This window comes from Chaetodon auriga, chromosome 1, assembly GCF_051107435.1.
Source record: "Chaetodon auriga isolate fChaAug3 chromosome 1, fChaAug3.hap1, whole genome shotgun sequence".
NCBI lineage: Eukaryota > Metazoa > Chordata > Actinopteri > Chaetodontiformes > Chaetodontidae > Chaetodon > Chaetodon auriga.
Window position 1 is genome coordinate 28,716,973 of NC_135074.1, and position 24,353 is coordinate 28,741,325.

The 24,353-nt window shown below is 40.8% G+C and overlaps 1 protein-coding gene across 3 annotated transcripts; it reads right to left on the bottom strand.

The window, feature by feature from the left end:
* Positions 1-7,963: 7,963 nt before the first annotated feature.
* Positions 7,964-23,184, bottom strand: apip (APAF1 interacting protein). 3 transcript variants are annotated; one of them, XM_076733562.1, is made up of 9 exons: positions 23,074-23,154; positions 21,994-22,085; positions 18,795-18,863; positions 17,418-17,518; positions 15,194-15,242; positions 14,970-15,087; positions 13,784-13,919; positions 12,000-12,167; positions 7,964-11,884 (listed from the first exon to the last, which is right to left on the bottom strand). In XM_076733562.1, the coding sequence occupies exons 3-9, from the start codon at positions 18,858-18,860 to the stop codon at positions 11,785-11,787; spliced, it is 738 nt and encodes a 245-aa protein (XP_076589677.1). In that variant the 5' UTR covers positions 18,861-18,863; positions 21,994-22,085; positions 23,074-23,154; the 3' UTR covers positions 7,964-11,784. The 3 variants fall into 3 exon arrangements, with proteins under 3 accessions (XP_076589677.1, XP_076589668.1, XP_076589685.1); XM_076733553.1 differs by lacking the exon at positions 21,994-22,085 and having other exon boundaries at positions 23,074-23,184; XM_076733570.1 differs by lacking the exon at positions 21,994-22,085 and having other exon boundaries at positions 17,418-17,512; positions 18,789-18,863; positions 23,074-23,151.
* Between the last annotated feature and the right edge of the window lie 1,169 nt (positions 23,185-24,353).

The window sequence follows — 24,353 nt, forward strand, 5'->3', positions numbered from 1 at the left end:
TGTCACCGGCATTCACGTCAGGTGTTATGAATAAAAAACAAAAACAAAAGCAAAGATGAGCTTCAGGACAAACACTGAGACCTCAGCACGGACATCAGCACACATACAATGTGACCGTACTTTTGTATTCACGGGTCTCTGATGAAGGCAGGAACAGTTCAGCTATGAAATGATTCTCTGTAAGCAATGAGGGCTGATAATACACACCTTTAACAGAGCGCCGACTCACCTTTGAGTGTTTAATTTGCCTCACGATGCCACTCTGCTGAGGCGGCAGCTCTATGGAAATAACATCACCGAGTTCAATTTCAGCTTTGTTAGAGTGCTGAAGAGAATGAACAAATATAATTACAAAAGTACTCAAAGCACCTTTTTTTTCCTCTTCTGCTCGTGACTGAAATGCCTTTTTGAATTGAATTTATTTAAATATGTGAATGAAACAAAAAATAATTGTGTTAAATGTGTTCATTACGATTGAAAGATGAAGATATCTGTGATCTGTTTATTTAAAGGCTTCCACTTGCATTTTTTTTAAATTTATTCATTTTAATTGCTTAACTGAGTTGAAATGCCGCGTGGTAAACCAAATCACAGCATTATTAATAGTGCTCCACAAGCATCAATTAGCAATAACAAGGCACCAGCAGAGGGCATCAAAAAATCATCATGTTCCCAGCCAGCTATTTGTAGGGCACCTCCAACAGCTACACTTAACAAGCATCCAACGGATACAGCGGGGACAAGCAGAAAAAAGGCAAAAGCTGTGGGGGAGCCACATGCTTATGGGATCTAAATGTGACAGCTAAGCCGGGCTAACATATTGCTGTCATGTTGTGTTGCAGAACAGTAGTGGAGCTGTCAGCTCGCTCAAAACCTCGATGTACCAGCCGTGAACGGCTGGACAGTGCCGGCTGTCTCAGAAGGTCTGATTTCAGAAGCAGTCACAGTCTGCTTTCATAAACTGTTTGAGACGGGGAGCTGTTCAATCGCTCACACTGCAGCTCTGTGATTGCATCTGGGATAAATCATTTTACCTTTGAGCTTCAAAGTAAACACTAATGTAATAATGTAGTCATCCAATCATTTCACCAGAGAAAGCAACCTCCGTGCCTCAGATCTGAGATAAACATGGTTCTGCTTAGATAAAAAAAATATATGTAAAGGAATGTATTATCATGCATCTACTTGGCACACAGTTCATTTAATCCAGATGTGGAAGTAACTAGATTAGAGGCAAGTCTGCCAGATCTCCACTGGATGTATCCAATCATGTTATGTATGAAATGCACTGCAGGAATACGAAATATTTCATCTGTGATAGCAGAGATGTGCCGCGGCAGCTCTATAGGCACTCCGTCTTGTGTTGTGGCTCCTCTTGAAGCAGGGATGTGTGCCAAGAAGGAACTAAGTCCCTTGCAAATCCATTCACTGGGAATGGTTGTCATCCCTCCAATCCATTCAAATTTGATTTGGCAAAAAGTAGTTTGCGTGACAGAACCTTGTGCTCCAATTGGGGGAGGTGATGAGGGGGAGGTGAATGACGCACAGCCCGGGAAGCTTAATGAGTCAGGAGGAGGAATCCCAGGGCTCATACAATACATCTGGTTAATAAGTCTAATACCTCATTTTGAAATGGCAGTTTACACAGCTACGATATGTGAAACACACTCACTCTGGAGCACACAGCAGGTGGATCGTTGATGGCTCTGGGTTCAAAACCTCCAGCTACCCGGTGAGTTTCTGGCTGCAGCTTGTATTTTCTCCCTGTGTGTGTGGGAAACTGTTTAATTACTGTTTAATCTGTCTATTATTTATCTGATAAATTGATTATGTCACAACGAATGTTATAATTTCCCAAAGTGAAGCCTTTTCATTGTTGGTTTCGTGCAACCAAAAGTCTAAAACCCAAAGATATGTTTAATTTAAAGTGATAGAAAAGGAGAAAAATGGGTGATTTGCAAATTTGAGAAGCTGGAACAAGTGAAAAATTGGGCATTTTCCTCAATAATTTACTTACTTTTCTGTCCATCAAATAACAAACTTATCACATTTCATCACATTAAAACTACTATAATTAATATTCTGTATTAACAGCAGATCGAATGACTGTTTGTGAAAGAGGTCGCTTGTAGTGACGGAATTATCACCAAAGTCTCCTCAGCTCAACAGAGCATTTCAGCAACTTTCAGCCCTCCTTTTTTTGGTTCACTGTCTGTAGAATAACAAGAAAAACCCCCTTTACCCAGCACCAAAGGGCAGACAGACAAAATTAGTGACATGCTGGTGAACATAATGGAGCACTTAGCAGCTAAATAGCCAGATTATCTTTCTCTGGAGTTGGAGACCAAAAACACGACTAAAAAGACAGTCAGTGGTGGACTCAAATTCATCAAATGGCCACAAACATGACTCCATCTGAATGATGATGAATGATGAAGTTGTTCTGTGTCTACCTGATGTGCAAGTAAGCAACTGTAAACTAAGAGTTTGTCAAATCATCTTAAATGCCTGTTTTTCTTTTTTTTTTTCTTTTTTTTTCTTTTTTGCAGCTTGTTTCTGCTGCCCCCAAATGGCCAAAAACACTGCCGATTTAAACTAAATGTCTTTTAAGTGCTTGGTGGATCAGAACCTTTCATTTGACTTTTCCTGTATTTTTGTGCTTTTGCGCAGTCATTCACAGACGCTGCAGCTGAATCTCCAGTCAGCGACTGTAAATTGGTCAGAATTAATAGCTTTTAGATGCTAACGAGGACCTCAGAGAGAACGCTGTGATTGTGTTACTTGAAACCCCAAGTGCCCAGATACCCAGCATCTGCTACCCACATAGTTTGATTATACGCACAAACATACAGCAACACACACACACAATTGCGCATACATAACTTATGGGGACATTACATAGACTTAGATTCATTACCTGAACCATAACCAAAAGCACAGCTTGCCTAACCTTAACCTTAACACAAGTCTTCACCCTAAAATATATTGATTTACATTATGGGGACTTGTGTTTTGATCCCACAAGGACAGTAAGTCCCCAGTTCGACTGTGTCATGTCTACACACACACACACACACACACAAACAGCCAGTACGTGACTCTCTCGGATGTGCTGAAGCTACAGTATATTACATAATACTACAGTCTGGAGACTCTAAAATACTTTCTCTTCCAAATCAATAGCAATTAATCAACACCAACCACAGCATTTTGTTTTGTTTTCTAAGAGGGTCCACAAAGACAAAAGCACTTGGTCCCTTGTTTGACTTGGAAAACAAGACAAGAATCGACAAGAAGTGGCTGAATAATGCACAACTCTGTCTTTTAGTGCGCGGCGCTATGTGTATCTACTGAGCATGCTGATGAGTACATCAGCAGTAAGATAGGCTATCTACAGTCAGGATCCCATGTGGTTTCAAATGTGAATGTAGCTAAGAATACAAATTTGTGCTTTAATTTGAAGTTTAATGTAGAATATCCAGTAAAAGTTTGATAAAAGAAATCTCATGTTTTATGTATCATTGGATAAATTACAGCTATGGCTGATTATGGAGCGTTAGCGATGGTTAAACGGGACATACCACAATGTTAGAGACAGCTGGTCTCCGGCAAATGTTTCTGTGTGAACTGAACAATCACTGGCAGGTTATTAACTGATCTGATCAAACGAACAAACAAGCAAACAAATAAACAGTAGAAAAACCAATTACTTAAAGGTGAGATTGCATGTTGCGTCCAGGCCATACACCTGCATGATGAGGAGGGAGGAAGCTGTGTTTTACGTGCTTTTCAATAATTGGTTCTGTGATTTAAAAAAGGGGTTTTCTGCTTACAGCAATGAGTCTTCTGTACTGTAGTTGTGTTTATTATTAGTAGTATTATCAGCAGCAGTAGTAGGTCTAAATAAATGTGCAATAATCCCACTTTTGCAGCATCTACACCAAACTGTTTTTGAGGATTAAATATACTTATCATATAAGCCTTTTAAAAAAACACTCACCTTAAATTGACAGTTTGGTTCAAAGGTGGTTTGCACTTATAGCAGCAAACTAAAATGGACTCAATTCGGGACTATGAAAAGGCTCATTTTCAAACTAAATACCATGTAAGATGTCAGCAGGGCCACTCATGGACGTGTTAACACATTTATGACTCGAGTCTTGACTACATTTGCATGGAACATGATGCATGTGACGGGATGCGTTACATGAATTTATGACAGTAATCCATTTAATCTTTGTCAAGTTCTGCATATTTTTCACTGTGCCTCAACGCTTTCAAGGACAATTCAATGTCATAACTTTGCCTATAGGGGCTCTTGATAAAGTGACCGATACAGGCCTACAATATACTGGCCAGTCAGATTTATATTTAACAGCTAATTTAATCCATCTACATTTAATGAGATCAACACTTATCTTCACTGATGTGCTTCTGGAGAACAGTGTCTGGCTCACCTTCTGTCAGCATCATTATTTAGTGGCATTTCTTTGTAGAAATGAGTATTGCAGACTTGGCTTTCAGTCAGGAGATTGGAGATTCAAATGAAATTCATTTCCTGTGCGGAAGTGTGCAGGATCAACATAATTTATGACTTGGGGGTCGCCTGGGACCTGGTTGTCACTTGGAAATTAGGATTTAGAGGAATTATTATCAATCAGTGATAAGTCTGGCTCATAGTCTGTATCACGTCCTCCCTGTGCTATATGTTCAGTCTGCTCTGCTCGTAAATAAAGGAGAGATAGCTCACATGTATTTAAAATAAAAGGCACATATGGGTGCGCATTTGCACATAAAAGCGACGTAAAATCTGAATTTTTATTGATGATCTTTCTTGTCCAATCCATCTGTTTGAGGGTCTGTTCGGAGCCCCGGGGAAAGGGTGTCTGCTGAGGAGAAAACCAAAGCTGGAGTCAAAGCTGTGTTCTCAAAGCCAAAGTTATAATGAACTCCACGTGTTTGAAGTCAGACATCTCCTCAAAGGCCGCTAAACTCAAATATAAAATGCTGCTGCATAAATGTACTCAGCTGATAAAGAATTCATAAATTAGCTGGTGTTAATTGATCACCTTTTTAAGTAGAGCTTTATTTCCGAGCTTCTCTTCAGGTGTTCTGTATCAAATTTTAAAGGTGGTTCAAAGATGCTAGACGTGCACTTGCACTGTGCACCCTGATAAACTGGAGAATTCCTGCTGAAATAGTGGGAATATGGTAAAAACATATTAGAGTATGCCTTATACTACACAACACACCTACTGACAATTTATGCAGAATCTACTTTTCCTGCATATTTAGTCATTTGCATGACTAAATAGCCCCAAACCAACTGAATTTCAATTAAGTTTGTTATGGATCATAATGCTCCCCAGAGGAGGAATCTGACCAGTCTGGTGCAAATTTACCCACCGTGCATGCAAGGTTTCTCGTTAACTTACTGTAGATTTCGTGGCCATGAAATATACTGAGAACATTTGCGACCCCAAGAGGATAAACTCTTCTGGTTTAATAGTATGTTGCCTTTCCTCGAGATAACACAAAGGGAATTAGTGGCAGAATCACTTTGGCACAAAAAAATAAAATTGTGATAGTTTGAGTTTAATGTAGAACAAACCCACAGAAACAGAGAACAGCAATATGTCATTAAACCTGAAACGATAATGCTCAGGACTGTTAGTGTATTGTGACACAGTTAATTATTATGGGATTAAATCTGCATAGACGGTAGATTCAGCAGGAACATGCATGTGGAATCTATTTTATTTACTGGTAATTGTGCATGTGCATATACTTCACTTTGCACTCACCATATGTCTTAATTTATTTATTAATAAGAAATGATGTTCTTAACAACAGCAAATACGCTTGGAAGGAAACATAATGCAGCATGAATTACATTTTGTATTAAGTTAATGAGAAATTGTTATAAATTAATGCACCCGGCATTTTGTCAGAAAGTTGTTACGTATTTCATTTATTTTCCACCAAAATGAGCAATCGTGCGATGCACTATCCACTTGTAGGGGCCACATTAGCACATTAGCATCACTCTCAGCAGCAATCCTGATGTTTCCCTACCCTTCACTAAGGGGCCCTTGTTGCCTGACTCTGATCACAGTCTGGATTTTGGTGTCACAGTCCCGCAAGTGTTACGCACACCATCCTCCCCGACCACGTCCCTGAGACTCCAACACGCCACATAAAATGTACTGTTTCATCCAATCAAACAAACATTGATTCTGAACATAATTACGGCAGCAATTAGGTTTGTCACCACACTGTAATCATGAAGGCAAATCGGTTGTACATAAACATAATTTCTAGGTTGTGGCATAGCTCTGGGCGCGGCGATGTCGGCCGGTCGGTCAGCCCAACATTTCGGTCCAGGGTCAATATTTTGGCAACTGTCAGATACTTGCAATGACATTTGGTAGATTTTTTAACTTATCCAACTCACAGAGTTTCCACATAAATGCAAACCAAGGGCTTTTTCAGTTTGATGTTTTGTGCAATTGTACAATAAAAAGCTTGGGCTTGTGAACTTCAACAACTTCAAGAGTAAAAGACACTCTTTAAAGTGTTCTTTAAAAAGGTGTGCAGCTTAAAAATGAACTACACACAAGGCACTCTGGGTTGTTTTTGACCGCTGACTTGAAACCGCATATATCTACAGTTTAGACAGAAAAAAGTTGTATTTGGCGGTGCAGATAGAGGTTTTCTAGGGAAGTGGATCGAGGTCCTTTACATCTCTATCAGCAAAGTCAGAGCAGGCAAGAAAACAAAGTGAGGCCTGGGTGAAAGGATTAAGGGAAGAGGAGGGCCCAGAGCAAAGTGCTGCTGCTGGTCTGATAAGTTTGCTGAGGAGGCTGATTCACATTGGAATTTGGCAGACATCAAACCTTTATAGCTTGCAGAGGACATGAGCAAAAGTAAGTAGATCATTCGTTTTTCTTAAACAGCAGCGAGGAACCTGTAGCGGCACAATCTGTGGCAAGAACCCTTTTGTTTGTTTAGCTACAACTCAGCTACAGCCACTTGATTTATGTCTTACTAAGCTTGTTTGGCCGCAATCTAGATCAGATTATGTGGCGTGCAGCTCAGTAAATTAAACCTGATGGAGGCAAAAGTTTCATTGCCAACCTGAACCAGCAGCAGCTCTTTACCTGAGGTCTTCATTGTGTTGTGCTACCTGGTAGCAAACTGATATTTATCCACATTAAAATCCTCTGCCTAAAACATTCGGCAGTGAGCTTTAATTAATAATCAGTAATCCGTAAGTGCTTGACGTGTACTGAATTATAATGAATGTTTCCTCAACAACACAATGGTGATGATTAGTTAAGATGCATTGTGCAAATTTATAGCCCTTATGTATATTGAAGCATATATTGCTTTCATAGTCTGTTAAGATGAATTTATGGGTGCATTCACTGAAGCTGTACCGAGCTACCCACGAATATAAACTATGAAGACACATCCATCAGTATTCAAATCTTTCATGATTAACCAGTTCCTTGTTCCACCTAATCATTCTTCCTGCTCAGAACTCATGCAGGAAATTCCCAGACTGTGATGACACAACCTGGACAGCTGATCCGCACATTCACTGAATCCCTCTAAAGCAACGTTATATCAAGATTGCTTCAACATGGGAGTCGTGCAAGCTCATGTCTGATACACTGCAACTACCTTTAACATGTTATATTTATTTTAATTACCTTTTACAGCCACTTTTAGCTCACAACAATCAGAGATGACTGTGGCTAAACGTTCAATCTTTGAGTCCATTATGCAGCGTTGGGTGGCAGCGAAGCTTCAACACAAACTTAAGTCCATTTGTTTCTCCCCTTTTAGCTCAGTTTGCTTCTCATCAGCTCTTGAAAGATGTGTCTGGCTCTTCAGCGAGGCGTGCCACGCACAGTTTCTGCAGTTTTCAGGTAAGCATGGAGTGAACGCTTGGCTTGGCAGAGCATGCTTGCTGGAAACTGGTTTTACATAGAGCCCTATAATGGTTTTAATGGTGAGGCCATGTGTTTACAGTGATGATTTTAAAACTGTGACAGTATAAAGATTTCAGCAAACCTTGAATTTGTGGTTCCTGTGGCAAGAAGACGGTGGCGTGAAGATAAGTGACCGTAATGAAGTGACAGGGAGGACCACCCAATCCTCTCTTCAAATGCCATGTTTGTAAGTGGCGCGACTGACTGACACGAGTCAATCACACTGATGCAGCTGTTGCTCACTCGTTCCTCTTTGCTCACAAAGAAAATGCTCTGTTTGTAAATCACCAGGAAAAGGCTGCCGTGTTCAAGTGCCTCCATAGCTTCTTCTTCTTCTTCTTTTTTTAAATCTTGGTGGTTTTATTGTATAAAATGCATACACCAAAGTGCATCTTTAATTTGTTTAGGGGGCTAAAGTAGATTCTACTGAAGCTACTCACTGAAGTGACAATTTACTGTATTCAAAAGCCATCATTACAATCTGAAGCACCCTGGCGACTCGGCTGGCTGAGGAACACACAGACGCATGTAACTGCTATGTTCTGGTTTCAGTGACTTCCACTTTCATCATGCTGGCACAGCTCTCTCCATATTTTCTGTCACTGTCATGTTAGAACTGTCCAATGAAGGCAAAATGCCAAGAAAAAGCACAGAGCTCAGAGTGGGAGTGGTAAGAATGTCAAAATGCAAAGGCTGTCTTTTGAATGTGGACCCTGAGCTGCATTAGTGAGCTTCAGGTGTTTTTTTTGTGAATGTGTGACTGCGAGCTGTGAGGCTGCCACACATAAGCTCACAGTCCTTGTGTCTGAACGTCAATGATACTGATATATATCACCATTTGGCCTGTCACAAGGCTTTTACTGAAGCTAAAAATCATAAACACATTTACACTTTAATCAATATCGTAAAAAATATGGTGCAGCAATGAGTGTTCCCTTCCTCCTGAGACATGGGTGCCAAACACATTAATACAACTTGAATGTAATTTATGGGTTGAGGGGCGCCACCGCAGCATTTGAACGGTTATACGTCCCTCGGTTGATTGAAAAGGCTGGGGAAAATAACATTTTCTGCAACGCTTATAATGAGATGCCCTGCGCGGCAACTGATAATGTGCTCCAAAAAAGACCGCTAATGGCTGCAGCGATGAAGGAGGCGAGGATCAAAAACAGTGATGTGATTTCTTGTCTATCCAGGCGACATGCTGCGTATACCATTTAAAGTTTTACGAACAAACATGAATTAAAATCAGCTTTTCGAGGGAGTTCAAACAGAAACATAAACAGGGAGCAAAAAATACGAGGAAAGGTGTCTCGGAGCTTCTGTCATGGAGGGCTTACAGGAGGGGTTTGCTCTAAGAGGAGATTATAACAAGGGATTATGTGCATGGATTCTACAATCACCACTGATAGAAATGCAAAAGGAAAATAAGTGCCAATTTACATTTTTGGGGCAAAAGATTGATACCGGTGTGGTGTTGGAGGAACGCGATTATGCTAAATGAGCATATTGTAATTAAAAGTACAGCATTTGTGGACCGAACCACACACACTTAACACGGTTTCATTTAGCCTTTTGAGGGAGGGCAGTCTCATTGATTTTGGGTTATGTGGCAGTCGCTCACACTGGCCAGAAGGCTGTGCATTGTCTTCTCAAAGTCCTCCATCTGTGGTTGTTCACTCCCTCCTACACTAAAACCAGGGATAAGCCTAAACATGTCGTCTCTTAGTTAAGTATTTTATTTCAGTGTGAGCTAAACTCTGGGAAACACTGGAACACGCAGGGCTAGAGAGTAACTCAAAACGAGCCCTGTGGAGCTTCCCTTCAGACAAAATTTTCTGTTATACTCACAGTTACTCACCAAAATGCCCCGTCTGTGTCGCTGAGGTCTAACAAACGTGCTGAATGTGTGTCCTCACTCATAGAACAAGCAGCCTTCTTAGCGCCTGCCTTTGGTGACTCATTGCGGCGTACCTTGCCATGTTAGCCCCACCTGTTGATCACTGTGAAACCGCAGGCAGGACTGTGTAACACACGTGTGTTTGCGTGCCTACTCGAGGCTTTACGCCTGTAATATTGCCACAATATGATAACTATGTTTACTTAAGGATATAAATATTTCTTCCACCACTGGGAAAATACTGCACAATGTATTTGTTTTTCTGTACTTGGTTTTGTTCTTCTTATTTTAATCAGTTTTTATACAATTGAACATACCAAGGTTGTTGGCAGGCCCCGTTATCAGACAGGTCGTTAATGACTCCCCCACCCCCAAATGACCATCATGTTATAATGTGAACGTCCTTGTTTTTGCTCCTGAGGTACAAAAACAACAGACTAGTCAGTGAAAATATTGTAGTTCTTGTTTGTTTCTCTTGTTTCGTTCCAAAGTGACCAGCTGCACCATATCTCTGAGCGCTTTCACTCCGTCACACCACTATTTGTAGGAAAGGTGTCTGAGCTCAGCTGGCCTCATTCCACAGTGTTGACAAGTGGCTTCAGTGCCCCCCTGAGCCCCCTCCCACGTCATGTGAGTCTTCATATTCCATTCTTAACGTGTTGGTTGCTGAACTTTGCCAGCTGACGGGTAATAAATATTAATGTAAATGCATAATGGAATGAATATTGGAATATATGATGCATATTTTGGTTCGGCTGCCAGGCTGTAATCCACCTTTAATGCTGAATAGTTGAGGGAATGTTTTTTTTTTTTCCTTATCTTTTATCTACACATTTTTCCTCAGAACATCATGGAACAACAGCAACGACTCACGAGCATCCCTGAGATCAGATTTTTGTCTGTTGGAGTGGACAGTGAGATTCAGACATCGTGTGCTCCTGTTCAATTTCTTCTGCAGGCGAGTTCACCAGAATTCCTCATTAATCATCGGACGGGGAATCTTGGCCGTGTTTGCGCAGCACGAAAGCGTATTTTTGTTGTTGTTCCTTTTGTATGAATTCCTCCTTTTTTCAATTTGAAATAAGCCTGCAGCATGTTCGACAGCGCTGTTTTGAGCGGTGGAAGCAGTGGGATGGTGGCAGCAGAGGGAGCTTGTTAAAAGAACAACTCTGGCTTTCATGAGAAATGAGTATGCAGACAACTAGAGGCATGCTGTGTAAGGCTCCACAGACACTGTGCCATGTCTGCACTGAAGGCACTCGCCTGCTCCTGGAGGGGCGGTTTGGGAGTGAAGGATGTCCATGGACACAGAACGGGGCTTTAACGCAACACAGGGTTATTTTCACTGAAAGGGCGTTTGACAAGATTACCGCGGTCATTTATGTGTGTCCCGTGTTTGTTAGTGTGTTTGTTGTCTGAGGCTGAAATATGGCGTCAAAAAATTCTGACATGATTTGTAGCTTATGCAAAACATCGGGCATCATTCTGTGTGCCTTGTATTACGAAATAAGAGAAAGAAAAATAATAATTGCTGTAATTCAGTTTGCATCCCATCCCTTTTTATTGTTACTGCCGTTCCGGACATATGCACACCGGCACCTTCACTCCTGTGCAGTCAAACTTGAATAGGAAAGCTGTTGAACCTGAGGACCGCGATCTGACAGCCGCTCACTCTTGCGTTGTCCCACAGCGCTTTGCAGCGAACCTCCAGGTGCTTCTGGATCACAGGCATTCAATCACCTTCAACCCTGAATCTGCCCTTACCAGCAAATTTTAGCAAATCCGAAGCCGGCCGGCATGAAAGGCAAACGATTACAATCTGCTCTCCTGATTGAACTCCACTGACCTTTCCACAACGAATGACTCTTTAAAAAGCACCAGTCAAAGTCAAACTATTCCTTTTTCTTCCGTCGGGAGGGCTGAAGGGTCCAGTCCACACTGCTTCATCTGGACGGCGATGTCGAACAGGTAGTCGTAGCATTCACACCTGCAAAGCACAGCAGCAAACTCAAAATCCATTTTCTGTCTTGCAAATGCACCTCTATATTCTTGGTCATAAACCGGATCAAAGAGGTTAATAATGCTGGGAATTAAATGCTCACATGGTCTTAGCTTTTTCCCACGACTCCCCCCAGACGTAGACACCGTGTCGGCGGACGAGGACCGCGCATGAATCCGGGTACTCCTCCATCGCCCGAGCCATCCGGTCTTTCAAGTCCTTCTCCTCTGGTGTGTTTTCAATAATAGGCACAACCAGGGTGTCATCATACCTGGGTATAAGCAGAGTAGGAAAAAAAAAAAGACAAATTACACCCAGGCATTAACTTTTCTCACCAGAGTTCTGTCAGATGATGCTACACAGACAGAGACGTCTGGACTGTGAGCCTGTCACTGCCGTCAGCTGTTCAGTGTCTCTGACTGCGACGCAATCAAATCAATGACTGTGAATCAGGCACTGTACGGAAACTGGATAAATGCTTTATCATGAAAGTCTGTTCCAGCATCTCATGCGTGAGGATCTGCTGGTTTTCTCTGTTTTATATCAGCGTACGTTGTGTCTCTTTGGGTTTTGGACTGCTGGTCGAACAAAACAAGCAATCTGAAGTTGTCACCTTTTTCAGCATTTGATGACATTTCCAGACTGAATGATGAATCAAACTGATGAATGATGAAAATATTCCTTTGTCAGTGCTGTAATCTAACGGCTCCTGACTGCCTCCTTCGCAGCTCTGACTAGAGAGGAATCATATAAACCTCTGCCAACATTTCGCCCTTCTTCTGCTGCCTGGACGGGTAACGAGCACATTGTCCGATATGTGAACTGTTCAAATGCTCCCATCAGGCGTTCACATCAATGACACAAAGCCTTTTTAAAAATATTATTTCAAACAGTATATGCTGATTATATGGACAAAATAAAATGAAATGAAATAAAACGAATGATCTTTGTTGGCAATCTGAAATTTAAAAAAAAAATCCCGCGGCAGTACCTGTGTTGTGGTTTTGTGGCGAGACTCATGTTTCAGCCTGTGATTTCCATCAAGGTTATTGAGAAAATTAAGACAAGACGGGACACATTCATGTGCAAAGAGCCAAGAAAGAGCTGTCTAAATGGACATCTGATTTATGTACAAAGACCTGCAGGCTGTGATGAAACTGCGCTCTTTATGAGCTTGAGCTGATGTTTCATTGTAAGGCTTTTCCTAATCATGGTGAAGGCAACGAGCCCAAAGTGTTGGTTTCCACAGAAAATTTGGCAGCTGCTGGAAATTTCTACTGTTGGACTGATTGTAGTTTTCATTCATTTTAACAGTTGAAATACGCTGAGACGTTTTAGGCATCATCCTCTGCTGGTGTACTGGAAGTTTGTCTTCTCAGGCTTGAAACTTCAGCGAGATGATTCTGAGAATGAGGTCAAACTTCACCACACAAAGCACTACGCACTGAATTATCATGTTTTTTATTAGCATATGATGCTAGCACAACAAAAATCAAGTTCTGCTCAGAATGAACTTCTCCCGCCGCGCCCGAACCATGAAGAAACAGGCTCAGAGGTCGACCTTGCACACTGTGCTGCTGCATTTTTATAATATTCAGCGAGGGAGGGTTCTAGAGTTCTGCATTTATCCTTTAAGCTCACCTTCACATTACTGAAATCCAGTTAAACAGAAACGGTCCTGCCTCGTGTGCAACGTGTCGGCCCAGGCGGAGCACTCTTTAGATTTTCACTATTTGTCATTCGCTGACTCCAAACAGCGAGTTTTCAGCCATGATCTCTGCTCTGAGAGCCACGACGCCAAGACTTTCTGAACCTCCACTTGACTGAGAAATGAAAACGCTTGGAAACTCTTTGGACTTCACTAATCCTCGCTGCTTGATTACGTACCGATAGTTGGTGCCTGAGGTGCCCTTACGAATCCCCTTGATCATCTCCTGGTGTGTTATCCTGAACTCTTTTCCAGGATACAGCAGTGTTGCCATGACAGCAGCCTTGGAGTGGGTGTGTATGACTGCCTGTGCCCCTGTATTTTAGCAAAGGAAAGGCAGATTTTGATTTTCGAGTGATGTCTACTGGTATTGTTTTTCTCAAATGGTGAATGTAAAACACGCGCTCACGCTCTCACACACAGGTGATGATCTGACATCAAGGTGCACTCTGCTTTCAAATTCCTTGGTTCACTTTGAATTGTGCTCGTGATGGCTTCGAGGTTTCAGTGCAAGCTGAACAAACTTTCACCTGACATTTCGGGATGGAGGGGATGAGTAACTGATACAAGAATCATCATTTTGAGGTGAGTCATTACAATAAAACGCTGACCTTCAATTACAGCGCCTTTCTTCAAAACCTGCATCTTATGAGCGCAACACTGTGTTTCTTCGTAAAACTGGAATTTAACTCAAAGCAATATTTCATCAAACCACAGCTTCCACACAGCCTTCACTTCAGAAAAACCATCCAAAGAAGAAACCTGCTGGTATTTATAGACCACCTTTATAGAATAAAAGGTGTTTCGAATGAAGGTGTTACAGAAGGAAACTGTTTGGAGGCGACTGATTTTACAGCTTTCTGTCCAATTATTACATCATTTCCAAAGACAGAATGATTTAAGTGAACTTTAAGGGAACGTTATCACAGCAGGTCAGTCGGCCATTCAAATAAAAAACATGTTTGTTCAAATAAAAAGTGTATGTTTGTGTATATGTGGATTTCTTCTTGGTGCTGTAGTGCAGCCCCACATTCTTATTGACATGTACTGCACTGAAGACTGGGGAAGATGTGGAACGCTCCAAAAACACCTGTGTGGATCATTCCACAGGTGAACGGGTTCGTTGGTAACAGGTGATAGTATCATGATTGGGGATGAAAGGGGCATCCTGAGAAGGCTCAGCCGTTCACAAGCGAGGTTCACCACTTTGTGAACACATGATTGGATGAAGGATGTCACTTGGAATCAGGTTTGTACACCATCGATGTGCTCAGACGAAGACAACGCGAGGATATGACTGACTTCAATAAAAAGATAACTGGTGTGTGTGTGTGTGTGTGTGTGAATGTATTATGAGTGACTCACCTCTCATAGTGTAGGCATTCATGAAAAGCGGTGTACACTGGCTCTTCTTCAGCTTCTTCCAGGCAGGTGGACAGCTGATGTCCCTCTCCTCCACGTCACACACAAACATGTCCTCCGGCTGAGTAACACAACACACACCAATCTGAATACTGCTCAATCACAACTCTCAGCTGATTATATATGCTGAGCAGAGCGATATTTCAGGGAGAGTCCAGCCCGCTCACCTGTATTCTCTCCTTCTGGACGCCTGATGGTGCAATGTAGATCTGCTCTCTGTGAGATACACAACAAACAGCACAGTCTGTATTAACATGAGGGAGAAGGACACGGACGGTGAAGTAGTTCTTGAAATAGCGATCCCGGGAGTGACTTTGTCATCCCATAATGGAGCATCAAGGCCTTGAGCGGAATACAAATAACAGCTGGACTCTTGTCGGGTTATTCAGTCTTTATCTCAAAGAAAACGTTAGTGTGTGTGCTGAGCCGAGACTTTACGGCTACAACTAACTTAAGAAACATTCACTAAAAGCTTTTCTAGCCATCCACAAAGAGCCCAATCCGCAGGGCACTCATTGGAAGTAATTCTTTGTACTGCTGCAGCAGTCTCACAGACTTTTTGCAGTTATCACTACAGTATTCATTTAAAAATCTTTTTGTGTCTTTGTCTCCATCGTTCCATTTACTTGCAATGCACTTTGAACTACGAGCGTGCAATGTCAATAGTGTTTCAGTGACTTCCTGATGTGTCATGTCGCTTACTGAGAAGTTAATCAGTGTTCAAGAGTTTTACTTTCTACAGCCTTGACCAAGAGACTGAGATATAAAGGAAAGAAATCAACTGGTTTTCAGTCTTAAACACACACATTGATCCCCTCCAAATCTCTGCAATGATCATATTTTTGCTTAAACGTTGAGAGCCCTCACGTTTCCTCATAGGATGTAGCGGATACAGCCATTCGACGCTCCTTTATCTGACAACAAACACAGCAGATAAAGGAGTAGCATATTGATTTTCTCGTGCAAGGTTTGGCGAGACCGCCTCGGGCTCTGAGTCATTTCTGAGTCGAACCAAAGCTACTGTGAAAAACAGGCTTCAAAACTTAAAATTCAGACCTGCACTCACAGAAAATAAAAATACACTCATTAGCATTTTCGTGTGGAACTGTGCATCAGTCTGACAACTCCACGGTCTATTCAGATTGCTTCATGTATTACACATTTTCATCGGCTTTCTTTTATGTAGAGTTAGTGAATAATTGTTAGAGGCTTTGGTTTAATCAAGCAGTTTCCAAGTTGCTCAGTTAAACAATTAAAGCAGCAATTTCTAAACATCCACAATATGGATAAGTCTCATTTATTAGACCGCGCAGATGAAGCTGGGGCCACACATTGGGGTTTCAAATGGCTCCTGTTTTTTAGCTTGATTTTAAAACGCCCTGACAACTAGAAAATAGTCATTATTACTCTGTCAAAAGCACAGCCATTCTGAGGAGTAATACTCGGCACAGCTGAAATACTGCACCGGCGCTTAGAACTGCTTATTTTCCCACTGACTCTGAAGGTACAATAATTTAACAAGATGAAAGAAAGTTTTCCTGTGAATCATTTCGGAGTTACAATGTTTTTCTCGCTGAATGAAACAGCAGCACGCATGAAGCGGCAGTCAGTAAATCTTATTTGGTTTCATCTGAAGTTTCATCAACCTCCCCTGTTGGCTTAAATGAACGTCTGCCATTCCCCGTTTCAGACAGGGATTTGCTAATGGGTGGTGCTTTCTTTGTAGCTGCCATCCAAAACAACACATTTCAAAGATGTTTGTAATAACCTGTCAAAGCCTTCAGTTTGAGTTCTGTTTCATTATGGCAGAACTGTGGCCTTCTGTCTTCACCCGAGATTTGCACACATTGTCAAAAGCGATATAACCGACCTCACGTCAGCCTCCCTGCACTTTTGTCAGCATACAAATGTTCTTAAAACAAGTCGACAAAACACAGCAACATTTTTGGCACGACTGTCAAACACATGCAAACAGAAAAGCTAACTGAAGGTGAATTCACGAATTCGGTTTTAGCAGCTTTAAGTTGGGAAAGTCACAGTTGAACATTTCTATTTCAAGGTCTATGTAATATATTTTGTTGAGTTGTGTATTCACATTATCCCAGATGTTTCCAAAAATGTTCAAACCCTGAGAAATCTGTAATTTGATTCAAGGTAACGGTGCATTTGCTCGCCTGTCAACAAAGGAAGCACCAGATGACACTTGGGAGAGGGAGGGAGGAAGTGGGTGAACGTGACTAAACGCTCCTGAATCGAGTCTGATTCTCATTGCCAGTGTTGATTTAACAATGAAGACAGCAACTCCCACGATCCCACGCTACTTCACGACATCAGCAAACTGCGTCTTTCATGGTTTTGAATGGGAAACCTGTAATGAACCTGCATACGAACCCTCGTCTCAGACTGATCCCTCCGCCCGTCCCCGTCACCCATCCCAGCTGGTAGAAGAGTCGGCATAACTCAGGGATGAGCACACGAGGATGCTCCTTCTCCTGCAACACACACATCAAATCAGTGTTGTGAAGAAAAGACTCTAAACTTTGATGCATATGCTTAAATGTATAATCACTGTGCTTTTAATGTTGATGTGTCGGGTCGCTGAACCAGTCATGTGTCACTGTGATTAAAGCAAAAAACCGTTCACCAGTATAACCAGTGCTCACATTTTCACTGAGACATCTGGTGAAATTCAATATTACTGTCTTATTGTCAACAAATCCCACGAGAAGATCAAAACCAAAAATATATTGATTCTATTAACAAAAATTGCCTGTTTAGTGGAAGATTACTCCTCTGTGGCAGGGAGCTCTGTTACTGCCCAAAAACTATTAAAAACACATCACTGGTGACATGTTCCTTAATTACCATGAACACACGCGCTGTAGTTTATTTTGGCCCGATCCCACACACCACCCTTCTGCATTAAATATTCACTGGAGCACCAAATGTGTATTAATCCAACGCTGAAAATAATCCCTAACAAATACACTCGTTCTTCCAGTTTGAGCAACGTTTGCTGAAAGATATTACAGAGCTTTTTATAAAGAGAAATAACACACACTATATTTGGGATCTGTTGCATCTTCAGTAGGAAGTAACGGGCTTGAGGTTGTGTGAGACAGACTTCACACACTGTTGGGTTTTGTCTTTTCATGGGATATGTTAACCATCAGAAAACTATAGAATATCTAGCCATGTACTTAAAAATGTGTGAATGACCTCATAATAATGGGAGACCATTATACTAAAATATAAAATACACTTTGTATTTTCTCACTTTGGCAGATATCTGTGAAGTTCAGTTGAACAACACTGATACCAAAAAAGTTGGGACGCTGTGTCAAACACAAATAAAACAGAATGTGATAACTTGATAATCCTTTTTAACATATTCTCAGTTGAAAACAGCACTGAGACGATGTATTTAACGTTCTACCTCGTTAACTTCATCGATTTTCTGTAAATATCTGCTTATTCTGAATTTGAACTAAAGACTGGGAACTGCTCCAAACACACCTGTTTGGATCATTCCACAGGTAAACGGGTTCATCAAGGCTCAGGTTCAAGGCTCAGCCGGTCACGAGCGAGGACGGAGCGAGGGTCACCACTTTGTGAACACATGATTGGATAAAGGAGATTACTGCATGAGCTCAGAAAACTGCCGATATGCAAATGAGTCATTCTGTTTCATTGACCTTTTACACAGCGTCCTAACTTTTCTAGAACCAGGGCTGGAGCTCTGTCGAATTAGTTCATGCAAACACTTGCCTGTTTCTCTGCGGCCTCTTGACCTGCATCTTGGCAGCCATTACTGGTGCCACACAGAGATGACATCTCCTGTGAAAAAAACCATTGACCACATTTAGAGACAATTCACAATGCCAGGAGAAGACGTCTGACAAAGGTTGCAGTAACATTGATTTTGGTGTAATATGAGACAAGCTTAGTGCTCTTAAGTCACAGCGAAGCAGCATTCTGTCAACGTCTTCCTTATTTTGATTCACTCCCTGTTGAAATCTGATATTGGTGAGCTAACAGGGGGAAGAATAAAGAGAGAAATGATTTACAGTTCTGAGTAATTCCTCTCCTTCCTTCTCCTCCCACACGTCAGTTACGAAGAAGCCACGGTTTCTCTAGATGGAGGAGCAGATAGGCAGGGCTGCTCAAAAATCTCAGATGCCACTATTGATTTAAATTTCTATTTTTACCTGCAGTTACATAATGGAAAACCCTAAAGATCTGAATTCTTTTATGGGAAGAGAAGGCAAATATAAAAGTGTACATATTTGGAATTGATCGTTAGATAGACAGAAGCTGTTTTTCATTCTGTTGTAAACAGTGCGTCAGTTTAAGCAGGATAGGGCAAATGACCTACGGAAGCTTTAAAATGCCTGAAAAAAATCAAATAAAGAAATAAAGTTGAGTATAATACACACTGGTATACGTATATCTTATACTTACATACTGTATATCATTATATTGTGGGCATTTACTCAAAATTAAACAAAAAAAAATGTCAAAAAGACAAGTACTAGTGTGCAGGATTTCATGGCATCTTGTGGATTTCATTCTAAGGTAATGAAAACACAGCACTTTGTATTTTCCGGTGATTATAAACCATATAAACATATAGCATACATATATTAAATATTAAATTAAACATTTTAAACAAAAACATACTTAAATATTATACCTCATTTCAGCCAATAGATCCCCCTAAATCCTACTCACTGGACCTTAAATAACAATAATTTTTCTATGCAACATGATCTTTCCTTGTCACATAAAAATTAAAAGCATAGTGAAAATGAATATTGCATCTCAGTGTTGTTCAGCAGAGAGCAGTATGTATGCATGATCATTAGCTTTCATGAGGATGTGCAAGGGAGCATTTTCTTTTTTGAAATGGAGACACGCTGTCAATGCCACAATGAAAAACAATAACCTGTCACAGCTTACAATCAACCATGAGCGCAGCTTATCAGCGCTGACATGAGCTGATGGCAGCCATGACAAACAGCCTTTCACATTAAAACGATTTTTTGTGGGCTAGCTGGCTGCAGGGACACTTGCATTGACTGTAATGCCATTAAGTTACATTTGTGATTGATTGAATGCACTTTTAAGGGATGAACAGTGCTGGTAGAAGCAGAACAGAAACTTCTCTTGGCTGAATTCTTAGACTTTTTTGATCCCAATTTGGGAAATTCTTTAGTTGCTTTGACAGCTATGAAGCAGCGATGGAAGAATTTTGCAAACATTATCACCACTGATAGTCAGCTGTCATTATTATTATTTTTTTTTGTTCTGATAACACAGCAAAAAGCAAAATTTAAGTAAAAAAGTCTAAGACAAGACCTGGCTTAAGTTATTCGATTTTCTGCTTTCATCTGTAGTTGTGTTATACAACAGTCCATTCATTCAGATATTGAATACCAAAAACTGCCCTTTCGACTTGTTTTTAATCAAATATGACACAGCAAATGCATACCTTAAAAAGGGAATGCTTGTAACTATGTATGGTATTTGACTTTATTTCATTCTGTGTCTGATTTGTTTTTAGTTAGGCATTTTAAATCTTCCATATACCAAAACTGTTTGAATATCTTTAATTTTGCGATATTGGTTGGACAAAACAAGCAATTTGAAGAAATGACCTTGGGATTATGAAATTGTCACTGGCTGGGTCGTGACTTTATTATTTTATACAACTGATGTCTGTTTCCTGTCAATGACCCTGCTGTAGCTCCACTGGAAACACTACATGTCAGCACACACTCATAATTGAGCAATACTGTGTTATCTAACTATGAGTAACACATTTTTATTGCAACAAAAGACCACATAAGGTCATTTCATTTCACTGAGCGGCTCTCCGTGCTTATTGGTGCTTATGATCTGCTGTTGTCTTGGTGCTGCTAGGTTGGATGAAAACTTAACATTACATAACAAACTTAGATTGTAAAACTGGAATCTGTGATAAGACACAAGATGCTGTGTTCAGTGCAGTAAACAGGTGGCTTGCTGCAAATTTGCCACTTTTAAAACCGTGATGTCATTTGTTTAGCTTATTCTTCTGTAGATTAATTCCATATCGTACATATGGAATTTACTGGCATAGAGAAACTACAGGTGTTCAAGAGTATCAACAACACTAACTGGAAAAGAAACATATGAATTGGAACCGACTGAAACATAACCTGTTTAGCTTGTGTGATTTGGCTGTGGGAGAACTATGACTAGATGTTTTAACTTACGGCAAACGCAAGCCGCAGTTTGTGCCACAAGTATTCAACACGAGTTACCACTCGCTCTAAAGAATAACGTTAATCACCTCAGGCTTTAGGACTTTAAGTGTGACAGACATTTTTCACTTCTTTCTGATATTTCATAACTCAAATGATTATGAATGATGATGAATGAGGAATCAATAAACAGATCCGCTGATTATGGTAAAAATCATTAGTTGCAGCTCTCAAAATGAATGAAAAACAGTTACATGATAAGTCTGTGAAGATTGTCATTCATCCAGGTCATGGTACTTCTGAGTGCTTTACAAAGGCAACTGGACTTGCTTGAGGTTCAGGAAGACATTTTGCATCTAACCCAAGAAACTTCTTCACTTCTAAATGACTGGTGGGAAATCCCAGGCATTTAATCTCTTGCAGGATTGTTCACGTCTTGGAAGTCATTGAGGTCTGAGGGACTGAAGGACTCCCCTCCACTCAGTATCTTGGATGGTAAATATACTGTATTTGTAAAGCGCTTTTCTCAAAACGCTTTTACAACACAAGTCTGCATTCACCCGTTAGCACACACACCCATACGACCAACCTTGCTCATTACCAGTGTTAGCCACTCAAACACACTCACACACCGATGGCACAGCATTGGGGGCAATTTTGGGGCTCAGTATCTCGCCCAGGGATAGTTCAGCATATGGACTGCCGAAGGTCGAACCACCGACCTTCTGATAGGTGGACGACTGCTCTACCTCCTGAGCCACAGCCGCCTGGATGAGAGGCAAAATGTCTTGTCCAGCTGCCTTTGGAAAGCACTCTGAAATAAGAACAAAGTTTGCATTTCTCATGCCTTTTATGAAGATCTACAACAGATCCAAATTACAAGTTTTAGAAGCACTGCTTGAATGAAGAGTTTCTTTTTACTTTGTGCTTTTGACTTGAGGGTGTTTACAGTCACTGATGCCTTTTTCCTGTTGAAATCTCTGCTGTAGAAACACTGAACATATCAGCATGCATGTCGGTAAAGACTGAGCATTTAATTGCCATGAAAGATGCCATCAGATCATTTCACCGAGGGGCTCTATATTTCCAGTTCTGTGCTCATCAGTGAAATCATCTGCTGTACTCTTGGTGCTGGGCAGGACTGAACATTTAACATTATCTAATCTGATGAGAGGTAAGATCCTCCATTCATGTAAATAAACAAGCACATCGTTGCAAACATGTCACTTTAGACTTGTAAAGATGAAGCATTATTGTTTGTTGTTATTTCTTTGTAAACAATTGTAATATGGTACAAGGGGCAAGTACATAACGTTAGACTTTGGCAATGAGTGAGGCTGTGCATTTTTTTTTGACTGGGAATGGATCAACAAATGGACTTAACTGAAACACAACCTACATAGTTTATGTAATTGATTAAGCTAAGTGAGAGCTAGCTAGATGCTGTAGTTAGCCAAGCTACAGTGCTCACGTTACACTAAGTTTTAGAAGTTAACGTTACGTTACCGAAAGTAGTCTTAATTCTGGAGTAACAAACAAGCAATCGACGCTCATTGATGTTAGTGTTGTCTCAGTTTAGTCACATGAAAAGTTTTAATTGTTACCTCATTTAAACTGAAGAAATACAAGTGCAGTTCTGTGCAGTTGATGCTAACGCTGCCTCGGCTAACCTACAGCAGTTCGGCTAACTTTGAAAAGACCTTCGTTTAGCTTTCAAACTCATTGTGCTGCGACATGACAAAGATAGTCTGACCTCTGCTCATGAGACCAGCAAAACATACACAAAGAACACGACTACTTACCTTATTTATGTTGTAAAATCAGTCTGTGGTTGAAATACACCATGCCCAAACAGCTAACGTTGCGGCGCATATTTTACGCACACCCGACGTCATCAAAGTGCGACAGCCAAACAGAAAACATACCCGGATGTGAAAACTATTGCCCAAACCTGTTTCTCTCAGTGGCTACATATCATGTGGTGGAAGAAGTATAGAGATCATTTAAGAAATGCCAGTCTACACAAACACTCCATTACAATTAGAAGTCAGTGCACATACATGTCCAAAGAGCCATTGGCTCTATGTGAAACTGCCTACTTACATATCAGTTACCACTCACAAACAGATTAATAATGCCTCTCTGATGATTGGAAGAAACCAGATTCACCAGGGTTTTGTCACATCACTTCACCACATACATAACGCCAGCGCTTTACAAATACAGTCCTCCCGGTATCTTTTGTTGCTTTGGGATGTTATTCTGTTATCCTTACCTCAATCAAACTAGTCTTTGCATAAAACTTTCTGATTGATGGCACTTTCATGTGTGTTCATGGCCATGCTGGTTTGGTCATATTGTGAATATTTCCCCGATGGACGACTGAATAACAATGGTACAAAAATTTAAAATGCATTTCAGCTGTGGGCCTGGCAATCAGCTTCTTGATTCTGAAAACGTTAAAAATAATGCTAATATTTGAAATCCACAAAGTTGATTTCTTGGATACCTTCCGTCACATCCTGCATGTTCAGCATTTAAGCTTTGTTCAGTCCTGTTTTCTGACCCATTAAGCCTCTGCTGCTCTGTTTGATAGGTTGCTGTTTTGGGGAGTTTCACATCGATGCCTGCCAGCTGTTTACCTCAAAATCCAGTTAAAACCTATGATCACAGTAGCGACATCATATCTAACATAATTAAGAGTTCCCCTTTCCCAACAACCTGACACGTTTGATCAACATGCTGCATCTCTTTCCACAGATATCATCATAGCCAAGCGTATTGACACACACAAGGAAATTTACTTTGTCTCGGGCTGTCAGTACAACAGTACAGTGCAAACTTAAATGAAGATATACAGATAGACCAAGACATGAAGCATACAGCTATTATATACAAGAAAGAGCTGGATTACAAACATAAATCAGGTCATAATATTATGGTATACAGCATATGTAGAACTGTGGTACAAGTAATGCAAGAGTGCATGGTAGGATAAACATGATTTGTTATCAACATGTGGTGCTTTAAGTAACCTCTGCCTCTAAACACAGTAAATAACAGATCCCTCCGTTGCCCTTGT

Bases quoted from the DNA above. Each gene is read 5' to 3' on its own strand.
- apip (XM_076733553.1), bottom strand. From the start codon at position 18,860: ATGTCATCTCTGTGTGGCACCAGTAATGGCTGCCAAGATGCAGGTCAA. The intron at 15,243-17,417 runs GTTCGTATGCAG...TGTATCTCACAG, and splicing joins GGGATCAGTCTGAGACGAGG to AGAGCAGATCTACATTGCAC. The intron at 13,920-14,969 runs GTGAGTCACTCA...GCTAAAATACAG, and splicing joins GAATGCCTACACTATGAGAG to GGGCACAGGCAGTCATACAC.